General features: G+C 37.3%; 2 protein-coding genes across 5 annotated transcripts; one reads left to right on the plus strand and one right to left on the minus strand.

The window, feature by feature from the left end:
* The first annotated feature begins 6,237 nt into the window (after positions 1-6,237).
* LOC129882204 (uncharacterized) lies at positions 6,238-19,994 on the plus strand. Of its 4 annotated transcripts, none has more exons than XM_055956398.1 (6): positions 6,239-6,371; positions 8,091-9,421; positions 9,501-9,569; positions 9,655-9,853; positions 9,933-10,021; positions 19,510-19,994. In XM_055956398.1, the coding sequence occupies exons 2-5, from the start codon at positions 8,129-8,131 to the stop codon at positions 10,001-10,003; spliced, it is 1,632 nt and encodes a 543-aa protein (XP_055812373.1). In that variant the 5' UTR covers positions 6,239-6,371; positions 8,091-8,128; the 3' UTR covers positions 10,004-10,021; positions 19,510-19,994. The 4 variants fall into 4 exon arrangements, with proteins under 4 accessions (XP_055812376.1, XP_055812373.1, XP_055812375.1 ...); XM_055956400.1 differs by having other exon boundaries at positions 9,504-9,569; XM_055956399.1 differs by having other exon boundaries at positions 6,239-6,359.
* Positions 15,441-19,183, minus strand: LOC129882206 (WAT1-related protein At2g37460). Its single transcript, XM_055956402.1, has 7 exons — positions 18,835-19,183; positions 18,619-18,681; positions 18,424-18,540; positions 18,029-18,269; positions 17,792-17,953; positions 17,207-17,358; positions 15,441-17,134 (listed from the first exon to the last, which is right to left on the minus strand). Exons 1-7 carry the CDS (start codon positions 19,026-19,028, stop codon positions 16,921-16,923), a joined length of 1,143 nt encoding a protein of 380 aa, XP_055812377.1. The 5' UTR covers positions 19,029-19,183; the 3' UTR covers positions 15,441-16,920.
* Positions 19,995-22,219: the final 2,225 nt, after the last annotated feature.

Raw genomic sequence — 22,219 nt, forward strand, 5'->3', positions numbered from 1 at the left:
GTGTATATTCATGTATACAACAACAACAACAACAATCCAGTGAAATCCCACAACGTGGGGTCTGGGGAGGGTAAAGTGTACGTAGACCTTACTCCTACCAAGGTAAAACGGCTGTTTCTGAGAGACCCTCGGCTCAAAAGAAGCATAAAAAGAGGTCATATAAGGCTAAGAAGTTCAAAGCGATATGGAAAAATAAATAACGAATAACGCAAATAACAAAAGCGTCACAGATAAAATAGAGTAATCAAAGTACAGAAAATAATAGAGAGATAATAACAGAAATCAGAGCACAAGAAATTATAGTACGCTAATGCGCCTACTAATACGGAAGAATAACGAGACTATATACTAGCTTTCTACCCTAATATGGGTCCTCCACACTCTCCTATCTAAGGTCATATCATCGTTAAGCTGTAACTGCGTCATGTCCTGTCTAATCACCTCTCCCTAATATTTTTTTGGCCTATCCCCACCTCTTCTAAAACCATCAATGGCCAACCTTTCACACCTCCGCACTGGGGCATCTGTGTCTCTCCTCTTCACATGCCCAAACCATCTCAGTCACATTTCCCGTATCTTGTCTTCCACTGAGGCCACTCCTACCTTGTCTCGAATAGTTTCATTTCTAATCCTGTCACTCCTGGTATGCCCACACATCCATCTCAACATTCTCATCTTGGCTACTTTCATCTTTTGAACGTGAGAGACCTTAACTGGCCAACACTCCGCCCCATATAACATAGCCGGTCTAACCACCACTTTGTAAAACTTGCCCTTAAGTTGTGGTGGCACCTTCTTATCACATAGAACACCGGAAGCGAGCCTCCATTTCACCCACCCTGCCCTAATACGGGGCGTGACATCATCGTCAATCTCCCCTAGCCCACTAGAACGTCTCTTATTATTGCATTGAGTCTTCCGTTAATTGATTGAATAAGTGATCGGACCAAGTGGTTCGCTTAGGGACCAACAATAGTTTTCAAGTACCTGCCATGCCTAGGGTACCCCTCTTGGGGCGTGACATCCTTAGATTGAGCTTGATTATGCGAAAGTATGAAGATTACCTCGGATTTGGGTGGGTTAGGTGCTTGATCATGCCTTGTAGTGTAGAAATCCTATTTTAGGCTATTTTCGAGTTATATCGGGTACTTGTGAGCATGTTGCCTATCTTATTGTGATCATCCATGCCTTGTGGCTTTGTAATTGATGTTGTACAATGATATTGATCATATTGGACTTAGTGTAGTCGTAAACTAGTGTTTACCATAAATCTGTGATAAAGGTCTTGCTTTTACTCCAACGTCGATTCGGAAGGTTTAGCTCCCTGTAGACTGGAAGAGCAGACTTGGGGGTCTGGTAGTTTGAGCCTTAGATTAGGTGTCGTCTCATCTTTGACTACCTTCTACCCTTTCTTCCTCTTCTTATGGACCATACTTTGACGATTCGAGCTTTTGGGATTCGCTTAGCGTTTGGGATCGGGTACGGTTCGTGCTTGGAGTGCTTGGTTAATTATCTGAGAGTGGACATTGACCCACGGTGGTCTTGTGATGACAAGATGACATAATATCATTTGGCAATCACTATCATCACAAATTCAAGGTCTGGTCATGTTGCCTTCTTACCTTCTATAGAGATAATTCGACATATTTTTAGTTTAAGACCACGAGATTTTAAAATCTTCTTTATTTTTTTATACTTCGTGTTAAGTTCAAACCTAACAAACAAATTAAAATGAAGAAAGTTATATTTATGAGATTTTTAAATTTGTGTACTCATTAAAATAAAATGTGCACGTGAAACACATCATACACCTAAAATGTCATATATAAAAATATTATATGAAATGAAAACAAAACAAATTATTATCTTAAAATACTAACATATCTATAAGTACAAATATTATTATAATAATTTGTTCAGTCATTATTAAAACTCACCTTGTTGCGAGATTTCTGAAACTATTGAAATAGGCTATCAAATTAACTTGGGGTGAATCGATAACATTTTTTTTTTTGGAATTTGATAGTTTGCTTCGGCTGACGTTATCCGGCCATGGCAAAAAAATTTACGTCATAATGCTATCGTTGTAGTTGCCGGTAGGTCGCTATAGCGGACTAACGGAACTAGTAACTAAAAAATATAAATTTATATTGGGACTCTTCCTCTTCAGTTGAAAAAGGAATGAAGGTTACTCTAAAAACCCTCCTAGGCTGCTTCAAGCTTGGGAGCAATGGAGAGGAAAGATTCGTGCGTGAAGGGGTAAAACCCATGGATTCCAGACCTATTTCCATAAGAATTTGTCACCATGGAGTTAATAGTTCGTGTTCAGACATCTATTGTTGCTTGACGCCCAGATAAGCTAGGCTTTAACTGAATAACTAGACCTATTTTCTGAATACATAATATGTTATAGATTGAAGGAAGATGTCATGCTTAGGCATTCGAGCATGGAGTCTAGGTAGCTAAACATGTTGGTTATTGCTATTTAGGGTGGGAAATTATTGTGATAGGTAATGTTAACCTTATGACTGAAGGTGGGTGTTTATTCTATGATTGTTAACCTTCGGTAATTGAATTTCGGGGTGGGTTTATAGCATTGGTAATGATTAACTATAAAAGAATTGTTGGGTCATAGCGGATTTTTGAGTTTTATATAAATGAGGAGAAAGGGATGAACGGGGAGGGTACTAATTTTGTGGTAATAGGAAAGGAGTTTTCCTGGGATGAATGTGCACCTAAATAGGTCCAGCATTGAGCTTTATATATTAGTTTGCTAATAAAATGAGCCAAAAATTTGTGTGGGAAGGGTCATGTAAGTTAGAATGATAAATCATAGTTTGGTATAGGTGATGGTTAAATTGTTTCCTAAATTTATGTTATGTGTTCATGTTAACTAATTTGTTAGTATTGCTGGTACTATTCATGTTTTGCGGGATAAGATAATGAATGAAAAGGATATCCGATTGTTAAACTCATGCAATGAACTGTCTTAAATACTTGTTGGTTACAAGTGTGAATTGTTTGTCATTGTGGTTGTGATGTCTGTGACTTTCGATTGGCTCGGATACCATGACTGATACAGGATATCCATTGGTTGGCTTGAGTACCACACCTAATATAAGTTTTATCGATTAGCTCGGGTACCACGCCTGGTACAAGTTCTATCGATTAGCTCGGGTACCACGCCTAGTACATATTTGATTGTGCTTCTGTGTGTTGGTTCCATAAGTGAACCCAGTTTTATTTCATGTGATGTAATTATTACATGTCAGTTCACGAGTGACCGAATTATTGTGTTTAAATGCGGGAGTGATCACTGAGTAGATCGAGATTACATGTTAAACACCGTAGAAGATACCTTTGAGATCCTTAGATAGTTCAGGTTACTTAAAAGGTGTGTTGAATCGTGTATGGATTATTGTTGTGGTTTTGGACATGTCCCTTGTGGATATTAAGTCAAGTTAACTGAGAGTCTTGCTTACATTCACTAACTTGGATTGCATATGTCTGTCAAGGTGGTCTTGGATATACCTGATAACAAGTTAGAGTCAAGGTAGTTAAGTAAGTATTGCAGGTAGCCCACTAAAATCGATTAAGGGCCCAAGGCCAGGGTTGTTGTCCTGGGATCTAATGATGGCGATGGACCAAGTAACAAGGATAGTAGTAAACTTGATTCAAGATCAGAATCAATAAGGTAAATCTAGTGTTTGATAAGGCGGGTAGGCTTGGGAAGCCTTAGGGTTATAGGAGGGTGGAATGACTCTTAATGGTGGGCTTGGCAACAGAATGAGGTAGGAATACTTGGGATAGAGTGTATGAGTTCAGGGGTAGCATACCTGGTAGTAAAGGTTGTTTTTAAAGGATCGGGCTTGTATAGCTGCAAGTTATATGTTTCTTTTGAATATTATATGATATTATGTGGTAGATTTGGGTCGATCAATGATGCCTACCGTATGTACTGATACTAGTCTTGATATGTCACTTAGTATAGTCTAGGTGCAGGAGCATATGTTTCCTAGGTGAAGACGACAGTGATCTCGATAGGTTCTACTCCTCTCTTCCTTATGCTGGGAGTTGTTTCTTGTCTTACAATATTGTATTCTCTAGAAACTCTTATACATATTTAGACTAGTTCCTAGGAAGGGTTTTCCGTTGTATCCGTAAAAGCTTTCTATTGTACTCAAGATTGAGATTGATTCTTTTTACTTTATGAAGGTAATATACTATGTTTATGTTTAATTCCACATTACCAGTTTTAAATCAGGTGGTAAGAATTCTTCTATCTAAGTGTTAGAGTAAGTATCCGCACGGCCCATTAATTGAGTCGTGACAATTATATAAGTAACTTAATTGATTTTCTCATCTTTGAAGAAGTTATGTTTCATAATCAAGCTAGACCAAAAGCTATATTCTCAATGTGGTTGCAACTACATAGTAGAATGCTAACAGCTGACAGATTGAGTTCTTAGGGTATGCAAATTAATCTCACTTGTCCACTATGTAAACAGGAATCTGAGACCATTACTCACTTGTGCTCTTGCACCTTTTAGGCTATATTAATTTTTTTCTTAATCTTTGTACATTTTAATTGTATGGACACTATTATTGTAAGAGTACAAAATTAAGGGGACAAGGGTAGTGTAGTCTGAGAATGAATATTAGGAAAAAGCAGATTGTGTTGATATGCACAAGCTTGTAATTCTACTGGTGATTAATGAAAGTCTTTCTAATTACCAAAAAAAAAAAGATTCATAATATATTTAACCACTGCATCAAACTAATATCATTTATTTATTTTTATTTACACGAATATTGTATCAATTTTAATGGCAAACACTATTTTTTTACTCTTTTTATATATAATATTTTTTTATTGACGCGTCACATGTAAAGCTAGTACACTAAACTAGTATTATAATGTTAAGTGCACAAATATTCACTTTTGGAGCCTTCAATTAATTTATACCAAAAGTTGATTATTATTTTTTACAAGTTTATCTGCTTAGAAAATATTTTTAGATATATGTGATTGAAATCAAAAATTTGTGTTTAACTAAATAATATGACAAATAAATAATGAATGTTGATTATGTCTGAAGTTATGACCTTGACAACGTCTAACTTAAGTCATATTTGACTCAAGTAGTCGTCTTACCAAAGTCAAACTTATACATTTTCACATAAGATTAGGTCTTTTGTTGAGCTAAATTTTAGAAATTTTCCCATGAAGTTCGGATTTTCAAAATCAATAACTTCTTTTTCGAATTTCAACAAAATTAAACGCATGATTAACATCCAAATCTATCTAAAATTTGCTCAAATTTAAAATATAATTTTTTTATATCATAAAAAACAAACTCAATCATTTATTTATCAAAATAACAATAAATCTAACAAACTCATTTTACAACAATAATGGTTTGCCATTATTTTCAATACTTTGTAACAATGGTCATTTACCATTATTTTCAAACTTCTATCTAAAGTGACTAAATATTGGGTATCAATTAAAAGAAAGTATTCTTTAAATAATAAATACAAGTCAAATGAAATTTTGAGGACCCATTCGTCCATGGATATTTTTTTTTTAATTTTTTTAGTTTTTTTTTCGCTTCATTTGAAAATCAACATTTGGCCAAAAAAAATTTAAATATAAATTGTATTTAGATTTTTTTTTTCAAATTTTGTCACTCAAACTATTCTTTTTCAAAGGAGGTAATATCAAACTATTCTTTTATAAAATTTTGATTGATCATATTAATGTAGTAAGTTGGTAGATAAACATTTAGTTAGAATTAATAAATGATTGGTGTTTTTATAAAATATAAAAGTTTGAAGTTATTTTTAACTTTTAAAAAATTCCTAAGTTTTCAAGTTCTAGTTTTTTTTAGAAATTGGGAAATTGGAGATTTTGCCAAAAATATTTGCCAAGTAATAACAAATTATATGGACAAACACAAATTTTGAAATAATTTTTAAGTTTTTTTCAAAAATTACTTGAGATCAAACGTTCGTAATCTATGATATTACATAAATATAATTATAATATTACCCTTTAGAATGTCACATTGACACGTTAGCCTCGAAGTCCAGTTGAGGGGCAATTCTTCAGTACAGCATTCCCTTATTTTCATCTATCGAATCTAAACCGTTGATTCGACAAGATCAGATTGGACGGTCCAGATCTCTCTAAAGTCATCATTAATCGTGCGTCCCACCATCGTATATATTTCCACTCCTCTTAACCTTTTATAGATCTCGCCGGTTACCCTCTTCCGTTACAGTTCGCCGGTGAAGTGCAATTCTAATTTTCCGATCAAGACTTCGTCGGAGCAGGAACACTGAAAATACTTCGATCGGTACCTATATATGTAATCACCATTATGCTTATTATCTTGTATATCTTCTTCATCACTGCATGTCAGAGTGTTAGGGTTAGGTTTTAGACCATTTATGTAAACGTCTCAGTGAATTAGTGTGCGTTGAATTGAACATGTTAACATTTTATTTGGTTTCTGAGAAATTGATGCCGAATTGTATGAGCTGAGCATTGGTTGCATAGAGTTAAATTGTTGTTTGATTATGAAGGAGATTGGAAAAGTTTAATGAATCTTAGCTAAAGTGAATGAGTGTAATATCTGGTTCTTTTAATGTTGTTGCAGTACAGTTGCACGAGTATTTGGCTTTGTGAAAGTTGCTTAATTGGTACTCTGAGAAGCTCGTGCAGAGAGTAAAAGAGTATAGAGTGGTTTTGTCATGCTTTGTGAATTTCTGTGACAGAGAGAATCAATGCGCAAAGGTTTAGTTGCTTTTAGGAACTAGGAAGAATCAAATTGCTAGGAATGAACTCACAGTGAAGTGGTCATAGTGGTCAACTGCATTCTGCTTGTGTTCGACTCTAGTTTCCATAAATTATAGGATACCTGGTTCAATGCGCTTGTGCATTAGGGAGATGCTGATACTATGTTTGCTTGTCGCTATAGATATTCCCAACTTTTATTGGTCCATTTCCGTCTTTCATCCTTCCTTCTGAATCAACTGCAATTCATAATTGGAATTTGATGTCATTTTAGGTCGAACGAATGTCAGGTAACAACATGAGAGACGTGCATTGGGTTGGTCTAGTCTATGTAGAGAAACTCACGTTATCATCCCCTTCTCCACATACTTGCTTGGCTACTAAAATTCTAATCAAATTAGTCTCAAGTAGTATCATCAGATTAGACCAATTATAAAAAATTGGAACTACCATTAATTTCCCGGTAAAAAAATCCATAACATTCATAATTCTTCTCTTTAGCAAGCGTAGGTTGGGCATATCAATTCTTTAATGGAACTAGAACTAATATCTCTTTTGGAGGCAGGTCTTGAATTTTATGAACTATGTCAGACCTTCCAATCATAATACTAAAAAAAGTACCAAGACCGGAGAATCAAAAAGATAGGTCTTAATCTTCTCGAAAGCACTCTGCATAGTCAGAGCCCGGTGAGTGAAATAAAAATGAGAAAGGGGTAGGAAAAAAAAGGTATCCGAATTCTTGAAATTTTAATCTCTGCAGCTGATGAACAGAGTACCATTTTAGGAAGAAAGAGATGATTCAAAAAATTAAACCTGGAGTAGATACTTGATTAGCTAGTGTTACTGTTGACAACTTGTCTCAAAACAGATATTGACCCTGTCATTGTATAATTGATACCTGATAAGCTAGTAGTACAGTTCACAATTTGTCTCAAACTTGGAAAGGTAGATCGATAAGCTAGTATTATGGTTTAGAGAGGTAGATACTTGATAAGCTAATAGTATTGAGGCTGTTTTTTAAGATTTATTGTTGATTCAACACATTTCTGAATTAAGTCTAGTCTCCTTAAACTTTTCTATATTGGTCAAGTCAATTTCTTAGTTTTGCTAATGGGCTCTTGTATATCCTTAATCTCAAATAGAACTTGAATAAGTAAAGGAATGTTGAAGGGATGTCATTCACGATTGATTAACCTTGCATTTCCCCTTTAGTAACTAGCCATGAGTTTTGATAAAAAATATTTCCTCAGTAAAATCTCAAATCACGATCTTTTTGTTGTAATCTTTGCAGATCTTGCAGTTCTGAGTTGCTAAGTGAATCCATATGAAATGGCTTATGATAACTCCTCCACGCTTGAGCCCAAACGTTCCCATCAATGGTTCATGGATGGCGTCGAGCCTGAATTGCTTCCCAACAAGAAGCAAGCCATCGAAGTACCTAATCACAGTTCGTTCTCTGGACTTTTAAGTTCCAATATTGCTCCCTGGATGAACACTCCTGGTTTCCACTCAGTACCAGGTCAATATGCAGAAAGGCACTTTGACAATGAAAGTGCAAGATCGCTCAGCTTTGATGACAACAGTGTTCCATCCGTTGGCATAGGCAACATGAATATGGCTAGAAAGGTGATGGAAGATCCATTTGGAAGTGATTCCTCATTTGGTTTATCCATATCCCATACACTAGAGGATCCTAGATTAGGTCTTAACTATGGTGGTATCAGAAAGGTCAAAGTCAGCCTGGTGAAGGAGGCTGAGAACTTCATGCCTGTGTCAATGGCTGATACCTATACCAGAGGCATCAGCAATGCAATGCCAACAGATCATGCTTTTAGTAAGGCTGAGGATAGTTGCATAGCTATGGGACTCTCTTTCAATGGAAGTGATGATCATATGATGTCATTAGGTGACACATTTAATAGGGAAGACAACAGTTTCATATCCATGGGTCAACCTTTTAACAAGGTTGATGGCAATGAACTATCAGTGGGTCATAGCTTCAAAGAGAGCAGCTCACTGTCAATGAGTCACCCTTTTTGTAAAGATGAAAGCAATATTACTATGCTGAATCAAAGTTTTAGCAGAGAGGATGATAGCACTATATCAGTGAGTCACTCATTCAATGACAATAATACTGCCATATCAATGAGTCAGCAATTCAGTAATGATGATAGCAATATTACATCAATTGGCTGCTACAGCAAAGTCAATGACAATGCCATATCAGTGAGTCAGACCTATAGCAAAGTTGAAAACAATAATTTGTCAATGAGCCAATCTTTTGGCAGGGGAGAAAGCAATATCATATCCTTTGGTGGATTCAATGACGATGACGATATAAATTCTTCTGGAAGGCTGATTTGCAGTTATGACTTATTAATGAGTCAGTCTTCAGGCCAACAATCGGATATTGTGACTGGAAAGCGATTGGTTGAGTCAAATGCCGATACAGTTACAAGTGTTGCTCAAATGGCTGGCAGTAAGGAATTTAATTCTAAAAAGGAGGAGCAGAAAGCAACTAAAAAGCCTCCTTCAAACAGTTTCCCTTCAAATGTGAGAAGCTTGCTCTCGACTGGTATGTTAGATGGAGTACCTGTCAAGTATATAGCTTGGTCCAGAGAGGTAAACTTTACATTTTATGAGTTTCATCTTTGCAACTGTGATGTTCATTAGATGACACTATTCTTCCTTTGCATGGTAGAAGGAGCTCCGTGGTATTATAAAAGGCTCTGGTTATCTCTGTAGCTGTCAGTCATGTAATTTTTTCAAGGTACATTTGATGCCAGTTTTCGTTATTGCAGGACCAACTTGTTGTACAATTTACTGATCAGATGTGGTGTAACTTCTACGTGTAGGCAATTAATGCTTATGAGTTTGAGCGACATGCTGGTTGTAAGACAAAACACCCTAATAATCATATATACTTTGAGAATGGGAAGACAATCTATGGGATTGTTCAGGAGCTCAGGAACACACCTCAGGATTTATTATTTGAAGTTATTCAGACAATTACTGGATCGTCCATTAACCAAAAATCATTTCGCATCTGGAAAGGTGCCTTTATTAATTGAGCTGTTAATATTCTAGAATATGTACTTTTTTCTCATGTTAGTATCTTTTCTTATGTCTTCAGAATCTTTTCTAGCTGCGACACGTGAACTTCAGCGTATATATGGGAAGGATGAGGTCAGACGACTGTCATAAGAAGAATCCATATGCAAGGTATGATGCAAAAACGTGTCTACATCTGCATACCATAGAATAGAAGTATGTACTTTTTAATACTTTGCGGCCCTATAAATCATGGTTGATCCAGAATGGTTTTCTTGGGACTCCATTGGCAGAAACTACAGCAAGAGTTCATGATACTATCCTGTACAACGTGTATTTTCATAATTATAACTCTCCGACATGTATATTGAAGACAGAGCAAGCTCATTCATACATTACGAATTTAAAGATCTCAGAGTGAAGTTAAATTAGATTAATTTGTCATGTCCATGGAAGCTATAAATTTTGTGGGCAAAGTTGGAAGTGGTTCCAAAGCAGTGACTGTAAAGGAGACATACTGGCCGTAAGATTTTGACCCAATTGGAAGTGGTTAAGTCGTTAGAGATATACAAGATGTTGAAAAGAGATTATAACATCTGTTAAGTGCTTAAAATGCTAATTTCGAACTTCCAAGTTGACTATGCTTAACTGGTGAGAGTGATTAAAGACATTGATAATGGATAGGATGCTTATAATTTTAGTTTCTTAATTGAAAAAATAAGACCAGGGTAAGGACGGTAGGTGGGGACTCGGAGCACTTTCCTGTTACGATGGGGTTGCACCAGGGATCGACTCTTAGCCCGTTTCTATTCGCCCTGGTGATGGATCAATTGACAAGACAAATACAAGGTGAGGTGCCTTGGTGTATGTTGTTCGCGGATGACATAGTCCTGATTGACGAGACTCACAACGGAGTTAACGACAAGCTGGAGGGCTAGAGACAGACGTTGGAGTCTAAAGAATTTAAATTGAGTAGGACCAAGACAGAATACTTGGAGTGCAGTTTCAGTGGCCTGCCGCGTGAGGCTGACGGGGAAGTGAGGCTTGGTACCCAGGCCATTCAAAAGAAAAGAAGCTTCAAGTACCTTGGGTCTATTATACAGGAAGATGGGGATATCGACGACGATGTTTCACACCGCATCGGTGCAGGGTGGATGAAATGGAGGCTCGCCTCCGGAGTGCTGTGTGACAAGAAAGTGCCACCAAAACTCAAAGGCAAGTTCTACAAAGTGGTGGTTAGACCGACCCTATTGTATGGGGTGGAGTGTTGGCCAATCAAGAAACTTCATGTTCAGAAGATGAGAGTCGCGGAAATGTGAATGCTGCGGTGGATGTGTGGGCACACTAGGATGGATAGAATTAGGAATGAAGATATTCGAGACAAGGTGGGAGTGGCATCGGTGGAGGACAAGATGCGGGAAGCGAGACAAAGATGGTTTGGGCATGTGAAGAGGAGAGACACAGATGCTCCAGTGCGGAGGTGCGAGAGGTTGGCTATGAACGGTTTCAGGAGGGGCAAAGGGAGGCCGAAGAAATATTGGGAAGAGGTGATTAGACATGATATGGCACAGTTGCAGCTCACCGAGGACATGACCTTAGATAGGAGGCTATGGAGGACTCAGACTAAGATAGTGGGCTAGGTGGCCTATCTGTTCTCCATAGTAGTCGTAGTCGCGCTCATTTGTTTTAACATATGATTTTGCATGGGATTACTGCTTATATTAGTTGGCCCAGTTTTACTTTGGGTATCCTATTTTATCCATAGTAGTTAATGCTCCTTTATCCCCGATCTTTCCTACCCTGACTTTATCGCTTTATCGCTCTCATTATTCATATCTTTATATTGTTTGCTATATGCCTGGCTTTACTGACCTATGTCTTATTTTCCTTGTTTCTCCTCCCTTGTTCTTCTCTCTTAAGCCGAGGGTCTTTCGGAAACAGCCGCCCTACCTTTTAAGGTGGGGGTTAGGTCTGCGTACACTCTACCCTCCCAGACCCCACATGGTGGGACTACACTGGGTTTGCTGTTGTTGTTGTTGTTGTAATTGAAAAAATAGACAATGACCTATATTTTGGGTTTACATTTTCTGCATGCATTGACATTTATTTTCCCTTCACCCTAACCATATATGAACAACAACAATAACCCAGTGAAATCCCACAACGTGGGGTCTGGGGAGGATAAAGTATACGCATTCCTTACTCCTACCAAGGTAGGACGGCTGTTTCCGAAAGACCCTCGGCTTAATAAAAGCATAAAAAAAGGTTAGATAAGGCTAAGAAGTTCAAAGCGATATGGGAAAGCAAATAATGAGAGTGACACAGATAAAATAGAGTAATTAAAGTACAGAAACTAATAGATAATAACAGAAATCAGAGCACAAGACATTATAGTGCGCTGATGCGCCTACTAATAAGGGAGAATACCGAGACTATATATTAGCTTTCTATCCTAATGTGAGTCCTCCACACTCTCCTATCTAAGGTCATGTTCTCGGGTAAGCTGTAGCTGCGTCATGTCCTATCTAATCACCTTTCCCCAATATTTCTTCGGCCTACCTCTACCTCTTCTGAAACCATCCATGGCCAACCTCTCACACCTCCGCATTGGGGCATCTGTGTCTCTCCTTTTCACATGCCCAAACCATCTCAGTCGCATTTTCCGCATCTTGTTTTCCACTGAGGCCACTCCAACCTTGTTTCGAAAAGCCTCGTTTCTAATCTTGTCGCTCCTGGTATGCTCATACATCCATTTCAACATTCTCATCTCGGCAACTTTCATCTTTTGAATGTGAGAGACCTTAACTAGCCAACACTCCGCCCCATATAACATAGCCAGTCTAACCACCACTTTGTAAGACTTGCCCTTAAGTTGTGGTGGCACCTTCTTGTCACATAGCACACCGGAAGCGAGCCTCCATTTCACTCACCCTGCCCTAATACGGTGTGTGACATCATCGTCAATCTCCCCGCTGCCTTGCATGATAGACCTAAGGTACTTGAAACTACTTTTCTTTTGGATGGCCCGGTCACCAAGCCTAACTTCTGCGACAACCTCCTGAGGTGTCTCACTGAACTTGCACTCTAAGTACTCTGTCTTGGTCCTACTTAGCTTAAACCCTTTAGACTCCAAGGTATGTCTCCAATCCTCCAGTTTAGCGTTGACTTCACTATGAGTCTCATCGTTCAGGACTATGTCGTCCGCGAAAAACATACACCATGACACCTCACCTTGAATTTGTCGCGTCAATCCATCCATTACCAAGGCAAATAAAAACGGACTGAGAGTTGATCCTTGATGCAACCCCATCACAACTGGAAAGTGCTCTGAGTCCCCTCTTACTGTCCTTACCTTGGTTTTGGCACCTTCATACATGTCCTTGATCACCCTAATCTACACCACAGGTACACCTTTAGCCTCCAGGCATCTCCATAGTACCTCTCGTGAAACTTTATCGTAAGCCTTTTCTAGATCGATGAATACCATATGCAAGTTGGCTTCTGTAGTTGAGCGTCCCGATATAAATTCGAACTAGTTCTCTGAAATAGACGCCCCTCTCCTCACCCTCATCTCCACCACTTTTTTCCACACTTTCATAGTATGGCTTAGAAGCTTGATACCATTATAAGTTGTTACAGCTCTGGATATCCCCATTGTTTTTGTATAGGGGGTCATTACGCTCGACTTTCATTCTTTGGGCATCGTTGTCGTCTTAAAGATGACATAAAATAACCTAGTCAGCCACTTCAAACCTACCGAGCTCGCGCTCTTCCAAAATTCCCTCGGAATCTCGTCAGATCCGGTCTCTGGATATCCCCCTTGTTTTTGTATAGGGGGGTCATTATGCTCGACTTCCATTCTTTGGGCATCGTTGTCGTCTTAAAGATGACATAAAATAACCTAGTCAGCCACTTCAAACCTACCGAGCTCGCGCTCTTCCAAAATTCCCCCGGAATCTAGTCAGATCGGTCGCTCTTCCCCATCGCATCCTACGAACAACACCCTTAACCTCCTCGACCGTAATACTCCTGCAACCCCCAAAATCGTGACGCCTCCCTGTAAGTTTCAAATCTCCCAACACAATCTCTTTGTCCCCTTCTTCTCTCAAGAGTTTATGGAAGTATGACTGTCATCTCTGTTTAATGAGGGTCTTCTCTACTAATACTTTTTCATGCTCGTCCTTAATGCACTTCACTTGATCCACATCGCGTGTCCTTCTCTCCCGCGCCCTGGCTAGCCTAAACAATTTCCTATCTCCGCCTTTCTCTTCTAGTTCAGCATAAAGGCGTTCAAAAGCTGCCATTTTTGCCGTCGAAATCGCCAACTTCGCCTCCTTCCTCGCTATCTTATAAAGTTCCCTATTCGTCTACTTCTCCACCTCATCCTTGCTGTCTATCAACTTCGCATACGCCATCTTCTTTGCTTCCACCTTTTCTTGCACTTCTCCATTCCACCACCAGTCCCCTCGATGCCGACTACGACTACCTGTTGAGACTCCCAACACTTCCCTTGCTACAACCCTAATAAAACTAGCCGTCCTATTCCACATACTGTTCGCATCCCCACTACTATCCCAGGCCTCCATATCCTTCAATTTCTCTCCCATCTCCAGGGCACTAGCCGTGGTCAAACTCCCCCATCTGATCCTAGGTCGGTCATCCCTCACCCTCTTCTTCCTCGTCATCTTGATCCCTAAATCCATCACCAAGAGCTTATGTCGGGTTGTAAGGTTGTCGATCGAAATGACCTTATAGTCTTTGCACCCTAACCATGTATGAAAAGCTAGGAAAATAAGAAAATTATACTTGTCTTGGAAAAAAAAAGCTATGCAGAGAAAGAGAAAAATGAAAAAAAAAAACATTTGAATGTGTTTTACGTAGGGTTAGCTAGAGACATGTTTAAAATAATTGTTATTCCCTCCTTTTCAATTCATATGACATAGTTTGACTCGACACAAAATTTAAGTTAAAGTTGAGGCTTTTGAAACTTGTGGTCTTAAACATGGGATAACGCTTGTGTTGAAGCTTTTCATTAAGGGAAAAATGAGAAATTTATTGCTTGATGTTTCCAAATATAGAAATGTGTCATTCTTTTCCGAACGGATACGGATTAACAAGGAAATACTGTCACATATGATTTTATGTGAAGGAGGAGTAAATCTATCCTTATAAAAAATATTCAATTGTTAAAACTATAGTACACCGCCAAATAGATAGCATGCTTAGCCTAAGACAGCATACACTATCAATTATAAAGAAGTACTCTTAGAGATGGCGAAACTTTTGAACTTAGCGGAAAGAATCAATTAAACTAGGACAAAGTAAAAAGGATAGCTGGTGATGAGATAAGGATAAGAGTACAAGTGTGGAACATAAAGATTTAGGCAAGTGCGTGTACACATTGAAGTATACAGTTCAAACACCTTTTCACTTCATATTGAATGATAGTCCTTCCTCCCATTTATTTGACATGGAATTTAAAAATGTTAGTTTGGTGTGTATATCATATTGGAAGGAATTAAAGAAAATGTTAAAATAGAAGTTGTAAAGTTTTTCAAATGAAGCGAAATGAGTATTGAGGTTTATATATTTGACCCCAACTAGTTTGGTTTGAGCTGTAATAGTTGTTGCTTTGTAAGTCAAAAATTTAGCTTTATAGGGATAATATGACTTTAAATTTAGAGTACATTAGTTCATTAATTTGAATCTTCAGTTTGGTGAATAGCGTATGTGTTATTAGTTAGAAATGGGTCAATTTTTTTTTAGACGTCCAAACATGAAAGTTTGTAACATATATTGATGAGTAATAGACAAGTCATTTTTGTATTGATAAAAGGTGAGACTAAGCTTAGCTGTTAGTACTTGAGATTTGGTAGCTGCTAAATGGTGTAAGCTTCTTCAATGTGTATGCCTCTGAACTTTGAATAATTCCTCATTTCAACTTGCTCAACATTTAATACATAATTTGAGGAGATATATGTGCTCATTCCAGTAACAAACTGTGATGTCTAGGAGGGATGAAATGGCTTTCGCTTTGTTAAACATGTGAAATATTAGTTTTAGGTTCATGGCTCTCTAGTAACCTGAAGGTCGAAAACTGGTCAAAAATTGGTGAGGAACCTAAATTAAGCGAGTTTCAGACTCTATTATCTTAACATCTCTGTTGCACTTATTTGAGTTGTCCCACATTCCCATTCATCCCCCGCTCTCTCATAATTTGTACCAAGTCCTGTTTAGCAAAACAAATCTGTAGCAAGTCATTGCACAGATGGTTAGCATAGTATGAACCAAGAACAAGAATTATTTGACCTTCTTTAGCAACAAGGAAGAATATGGAAGAAGACCACAAAGTTTCTCATACCATAGTAATCAAGCGATGGTGTTATTGATTATATGCTTCTAATTATGATGCACTAATGTGTCCATCTAAAGGCCTTTAGATCCCTTTGTTCAGTTCCATTTTTTTCCTCTTTGGGGAAGTCTATATGGCCATCATTGATAGGTAAGTGATGGGCGATCGAGTAGTATTTTTAATGTAGCTTAATGTCAATTAATCCATATTGGTCCTACCCATACAATGGAATAACTGTTAAGACCGACTGGTTCAAACTTTTTAGACACTGATCTTTAACACAGGAAATATTTCCAGATAGAACTTCGGTATTGTAGATCTGAAGTTCAAGAACCAACTTATCTACATGTCTGGGCATGACTATTGCTGTTACTATAAGTTATTATATATGGTTTAATATCTATTAAACAAACCAAAAGAAAAAGCCTATTGGCTTAACATAGTTTAGTCATTCTACAGTGCAGAAAGAAGTTCCCAAAAATGGTGGTTTAACTGGCTTAAATTTGGCCGCATGCTGGGTGAAATTTGGTTGACGACTTGAGATTCTTTTTTTTTTTCCTTAGACCAGAAAGAAACTCCTCTTTATATATAAACCATCTTTAACTAATAATTACTAATTCAAGATGCAGCTGAAGAAGAGCTCATTTCTAAGATGAAGAGGCTGCTCTATAGCCAGACCTCCTTTTGGAATTTGGAAGATAAAGCCTCAAATAGAAAATCATATTATGCTTTCATCTTCGTTAGCAGTTGTTCCTCTCGATGGATTGATGTGGATAACTGTCTGACTTAAATTTTCCTTGTCAATTTTGGTTTCATGTGTCATTTCCTGTGTTGGTATTACTTGTTCATCGATTGATGAAGATGTGTGATCCTTGCTTTTACCCCACAGGACAATGTAAAGGCCAACAACAATCACAACAGCTCCTAGTACCCTGCAAAAAGTGTTACATTATAGTTTAGTGTTGGTCGTAACTTATAAGAGCTTTAGGGTTAATAAGTATTACCTTCCCAGGTTCAGTTGTTCACGTAGAATGATTGTACTCAATATAGCTACAATAACCATGCTTAATGGATTGAAAGCTGTGACGAAAACAGGTCCCCTGTCTTTCATTATTACTCCTTGGATGTAATACGCGAGTCCTGAACAGAATATTCCCTGGATTGTGACATGGAAAGTGAGGAGCTTGTAATAGGCTTAACTATATAAGTAATAAAAACTCTGCTTCTACATTTTTTTCCCCTGACTTCTCTCATGTTGCAGAAGTAAGTTGCTTGCTACAGTTGTTAGGGAACATTGATCTTTAAATTAATGTCTTAAATTTGACGAAGCATTAGCAGCTTCCAGATAACATGTTCTGTCACATATAGTAGTACAGAACTGTGGTACATACGTTGGATAAACATCTAAAGAATGGATGCTCTAAAAATTCTTTGTATGCTCGTGTTCTAAGAAAATTTAACCACATAGCGTTTTGTGCATAAGCTTTTCTTTTATCTAGTAAAGTATTCCATTTAAAATAACAAGACCATATGGCCGTATACAAGAAGTATACCAAAAAGGAGAGATCTACAAAATATGGTTGACTTACACTGTATACAGCTGCAAGAAACTTAGAGTCCCAGTTTATGGCCCACACTGCAGTTTTTCCTCTCTCCATTACCATTGCTACTATAGCTCCCTCAGCTGTTCCCAACAAGCATATCCAAGCAGTGAGTGAGAGCTCAGCGGGATAAGTCCGCAGTGTGATTGCCTGGGCATAGGGTAATAGAATCAGATATAATGCTTACTTGCTAATGACTTATTTCTAACGAAGTTATGTCTTTACCTGCAAAATCATGAATGCAGCCCAACTGAAGCACCCAATTGTTATCATGATGGAACCTTTGATAGCATGGCTTAGATTTAACCCACCACTTTGAGCTTCATGACCGGCATTTCCAGTTGTCCAAAATAGCTCAACTATTGGGCCTCGTACCAATGTCATGATCATGGCTCCTGCCACTGTGGCAACAGTCCCAACTATTTTGGCTTGGCTGCGGATGCTTGTAAGCTTCACCTTCTCAAGCCTAGAATAAACCGTATATGTGCAAAAAGAATTAACATCATAATTTGGGAGTTGTTCTTTTGGCAAAATCCATGTTGGGATTCTCTTGTTAATTTGTCTGTTCTAGTGATCATGTGTAACTATATCTGTAGAATGAGACAAAGCATATAATTTACCTGAATATCCAGGCCATTATAAAAGTAATGGCAGGAAGAATGTTGCACATTGCAGCTGCAAAAGTTGCTGTTGTGTATTTCAGGCCAATAGAGTAGAGATTCTGGTCAATGACGGGCCTGTTTGTCAAGAGAAACATGCTTATGTTAGATACTGATTGCATGGAAAAAAGTGATTTTGAGTGTTTTAAGACTTACTCCAGTATGCTAAGAAGTACCAACTTAGCAAATATTGAGGGCGTCATCTTCGGTCTTACTTTCCTGTTAAGAGATATTCAGCTTGCCATCATTCTCTAGGGAAAATAGTAAGAATTAAGAAACACTTTGTATTTGTCTTTCTTCTACTGGGAAATAGATTAGAATTGATGTTGCAAACACATTAATTGAACATAGGGAGGGAAAAAAGAGACATACTTGTCTAGAATTATTGCAAAAGGAGCAATAACCAGAGTGGCAACTGCATGGCGGTACACAACAAATACATAGTTACTCATTCCTTCGTTCAAGGCCACTTTGGTGAGGATATCCATGCCTGCTAGCCCAAATTGAAGAAAAATGACAGCAAGAAAGGGTTTTGCTCTATTGTATAGTTCACGTACTACCTCCATTGTTTACTTGCAACAAAGCTTAACCTCTTTAAGAGCACTACTATTATAAGGTCACAAGTGCAGCATAAGTAACTGCTGCTTTTCTGTATATATAGACAAATTATTTCACACTATTTTCGTTCTCTCTGCCCATTACCTGATCAGCAGATGAGGACGAAATCTGTTGGATTTCATTTGTGTATATAATTTGTTTAATTAATTACTCGGTAAGCCTTCCACTTTTAAAAATGAAGTGGCCTAGTCACCCGGACCTACTCATCACTTGCTTCAAGGAAAAGTAAACTGGGACTGAGTACCCTTTTATTTTGTTACTACTTTCTGTTAGTTGTCTGCTTTGTATGAGCTCAATTGTTCTTGAATTGGTTTAATACATTCTCATCTATCTTAATATTTTGAATATTCAAAAAATGTATCTTTATTCATTGAGATAATACTTGTTCCCCGGCTATGCTCGTACTCATGGATATTGATTTCTTTGCAGAAACTTCTATGGTTGTGTACATGATAGATTGACAACCAAGGTGCGTAGGTTGCCTGCTTAACGAAACTGTGTTTTCTCTTTTGCTATTGGTCCTCATAGTTGATCACTCTATTATCGCCTTGATCCTTGGTAATAACTCTTGTCAAATAGTTATGGCTGTAAATTATATATTTACTTTGGTTCTAAATTTTTGTTAACAGATGTATGTAAATTAGTACATAAGTTTTTTGCACGCGGGTTAATTCGATGAGAATCTATGTGTTAAAAATTTCCCCTACTGAGTGGTGTGAGTTGGTATCGTAGTTTTATAGCTAGACCATGGGTATCCTAGTTCTCTGTTGATTTATTCTTTAGCTGCTCTCCCCATTGGCAGTGTACCAAACTTGCCACTTCTGAATTGAATATTCTTGTGGATTTTAAAGTATTATAAAGTTTGATACGTTGCTGTGGGCAAAAATTTTGTGCCTAGGTTAGGCACATGAATATTATGAGGTACATCTTAAAGTTAAAAACGGTTCCATTAAATATTCACAGGCCATTAGTCTTTTTTAAATTAGTCTTGTGATTGATGCAACCATATTGGTTTCTTAGAAAATATAATCAATATGGTTAGACCAATCACATTGCCTATATCTTTTGCATAAAAAAATCATAGGGGGTGAGTGTTTACGTGCCAAATGGCCAACTTTTTCTATGTTGCATGTTGTGTTGGTAACCTTTTACACATCACGTTTTTATATTATGTATAGAATGATTGGAGGGAACCAAAAGATTGTATAGGGGTAGCTAGTTTAGAATCTTCTTTATGAAAGAAATATGCGTATACCCCATAGTGCCCTATTACGTCCCACTTGAAAAATCATTGTTCCCATCATCGACTTTGATATGGTCATCTAGATTAACCACTTGAATCTGTTTTTGACATTATTGTCAACTTTATAATTGATCGACATGAATTGGAGCACTAGAATGTGATCGAGGTTCATTAAGCTGATTGTAAATAGGTGGTAAGCTTCAAGTGTTGAGACATTACTTTTAAGTGTTGAAAGTGATTTATTAATAAGAACATACTCGTCTAGTTGAATTTTAAAATTGCTGAAATTTAAAAATAAGTAGCTAATGTTGATAAGTTGTTCTTATGTTAAAATGATTCAAACGCTTTATCATAAAATATGAATTAAAAGTATCTTTGTAAAGAAGAGGAACGATGAATGTGTGGTGAAGAGGATATTTTGAGAAATTTTTTTAAAAAATAAGGATAAAATAATAAAAATATCAAACCAATAGTGTTTGTAATCTGAAAAGTCATAAATTGGGAATGATCAACAATAATAATATACTTAGTGTAATTCCACGATTGGGATTTGGGGTACTCAAACGTTACCTCTACTTCATAGAGATATTTTCGAAAGACTTTTGAAGAAAATATGTCAAATAATAAGAAAAGTAGTACATAACAACCGGGGAAAAGAAACAATAACAACAACAAAATAGTATGGTAAAAATAATATAATATATATTATGATAGACACGATGTTCTTAGGCTCTCACCAAGCTTCAACACACTGAAAAACAAGTTAGAGTTCAACTACCTACTAACATTTTACTATAATATGTGACCTTCATACTCACCTATCTAAAGTTATGTCTTGGTAAGCTTTAAGTTATGTCATCTCATGTCTAATCATCTCTCTATAATACTTCTTTGGTCTATTTATACCTCTTTTCATACCCACTATATCGAACCTCTAACATCTTCTTACTGGAACATTTGCGCATTTCTTTCCATGTCAAAATCATCTCAGCTTTGTTTTTCTCATCTTGTCCACCATAGAGGTCACTCCCACTTTGTTCTGGATATTTTCGTTCTTAATCTTATCTCTTCAATATGACCATGCATCTATCTCAGCATCCTCATTTTTGCAAATTGTATCTTCTAAACATAGGAGTTCTTGACTAGCCGACACTTCGCCATATACAACAAACTTGGTCTAACCGCCATTCTTTGAAACTTGCTTTTAAGTTTGGTGCTACTTTTTTATCACACAAGACACTAGAAGCAAGCGAAATATCTATCCCGCATTAATATGATGTGTGACATTGTCGATATTCCTGTTTTCTTGAACTAAAGACTCAAGATACTTGAAACTTACTCTTAGGAATGACTTATGAATCGAACCTTACTTCCACACCTACCTCATATAATGCATCACTAAACTTATACTTCAAGTACTTTCTTTTGGTCCTGCTTAACGTGAACCTTTTGGACTATGGGGCTTGTCTCCAATCCTCTAACCTAACATTTACTGTATGCAAGTTTCATCTGCAAATAACGTACACCATGGCACCTCACGTTAGATATGAAGTGTCGATTTCGTTCATCATCAAGGTAAATAAAATGGGCTAAGCATTGATCCCTGGTGCAATCCCATTTTGACTTCAAAGTATCCTAAGTCTGCTTTCACTGTTTTTAATCTCAGGCTCCATCATACATGTCCGAATCTACTTCAAACGATATGCTCTTAGGCACGGTCATACATAAGATAGAAATCACACTTGAAATTAGGGTGGGAGACAATTAGCTAAAGCAACTGATAAGATAGTACCAAAGTCGTTCAAAGAGCCCTTCTTTCTATTCTATTTTGTGCGTGTCAACTATTGATTCTATTCCATTAAAACATGCTAACAACAAAAAAGAAATGCAAGTACA

This window comes from Solanum dulcamara, chromosome 3 (assembly GCF_947179165.1).
Source record: "Solanum dulcamara chromosome 3, daSolDulc1.2, whole genome shotgun sequence".
Taxonomy (NCBI): domain Eukaryota; kingdom Viridiplantae; phylum Streptophyta; class Magnoliopsida; order Solanales; family Solanaceae; genus Solanum; species Solanum dulcamara.

Coding starts and splice junctions, on each gene's coding strand:
- LOC129882204 (XM_055956398.1), top strand. CDS start 8,129: ATGGCTTATGATAACTCCTCCACGCTTGAGCCCAAACGTTCCCATCAA. Junction 9,422..9,500: donor ATATAGCTTGGTCCAGAGAG/GTAAACTTTACA, acceptor TTTGCATGGTAG/AAGGAGCTCCGTGGTATTAT. Junction 9,570..9,654: donor AGTCATGTAATTTTTTCAAG/GTACATTTGATG, acceptor TTCTACGTGTAG/GCAATTAATGCTTATGAGTT.
- LOC129882206 (XM_055956402.1), bottom strand. CDS start 19,028: ATGGAGGTAGTACGTGAACTATACAATAGAGCAAAACCCTTTCTTGCT. Junction 17,954..18,028: donor CTGCATTCATGATTTTGCAG/GTAAAGACATAA, acceptor CCCTATGCCCAG/GCAATCACACTGCGGACTTA. Junction 17,359..17,791: donor TTCTTGCAGCTGTATACAGT/GTAAGTCAACCA, acceptor GTCACAATCCAG/GGAATATTCTGTTCAGGACT.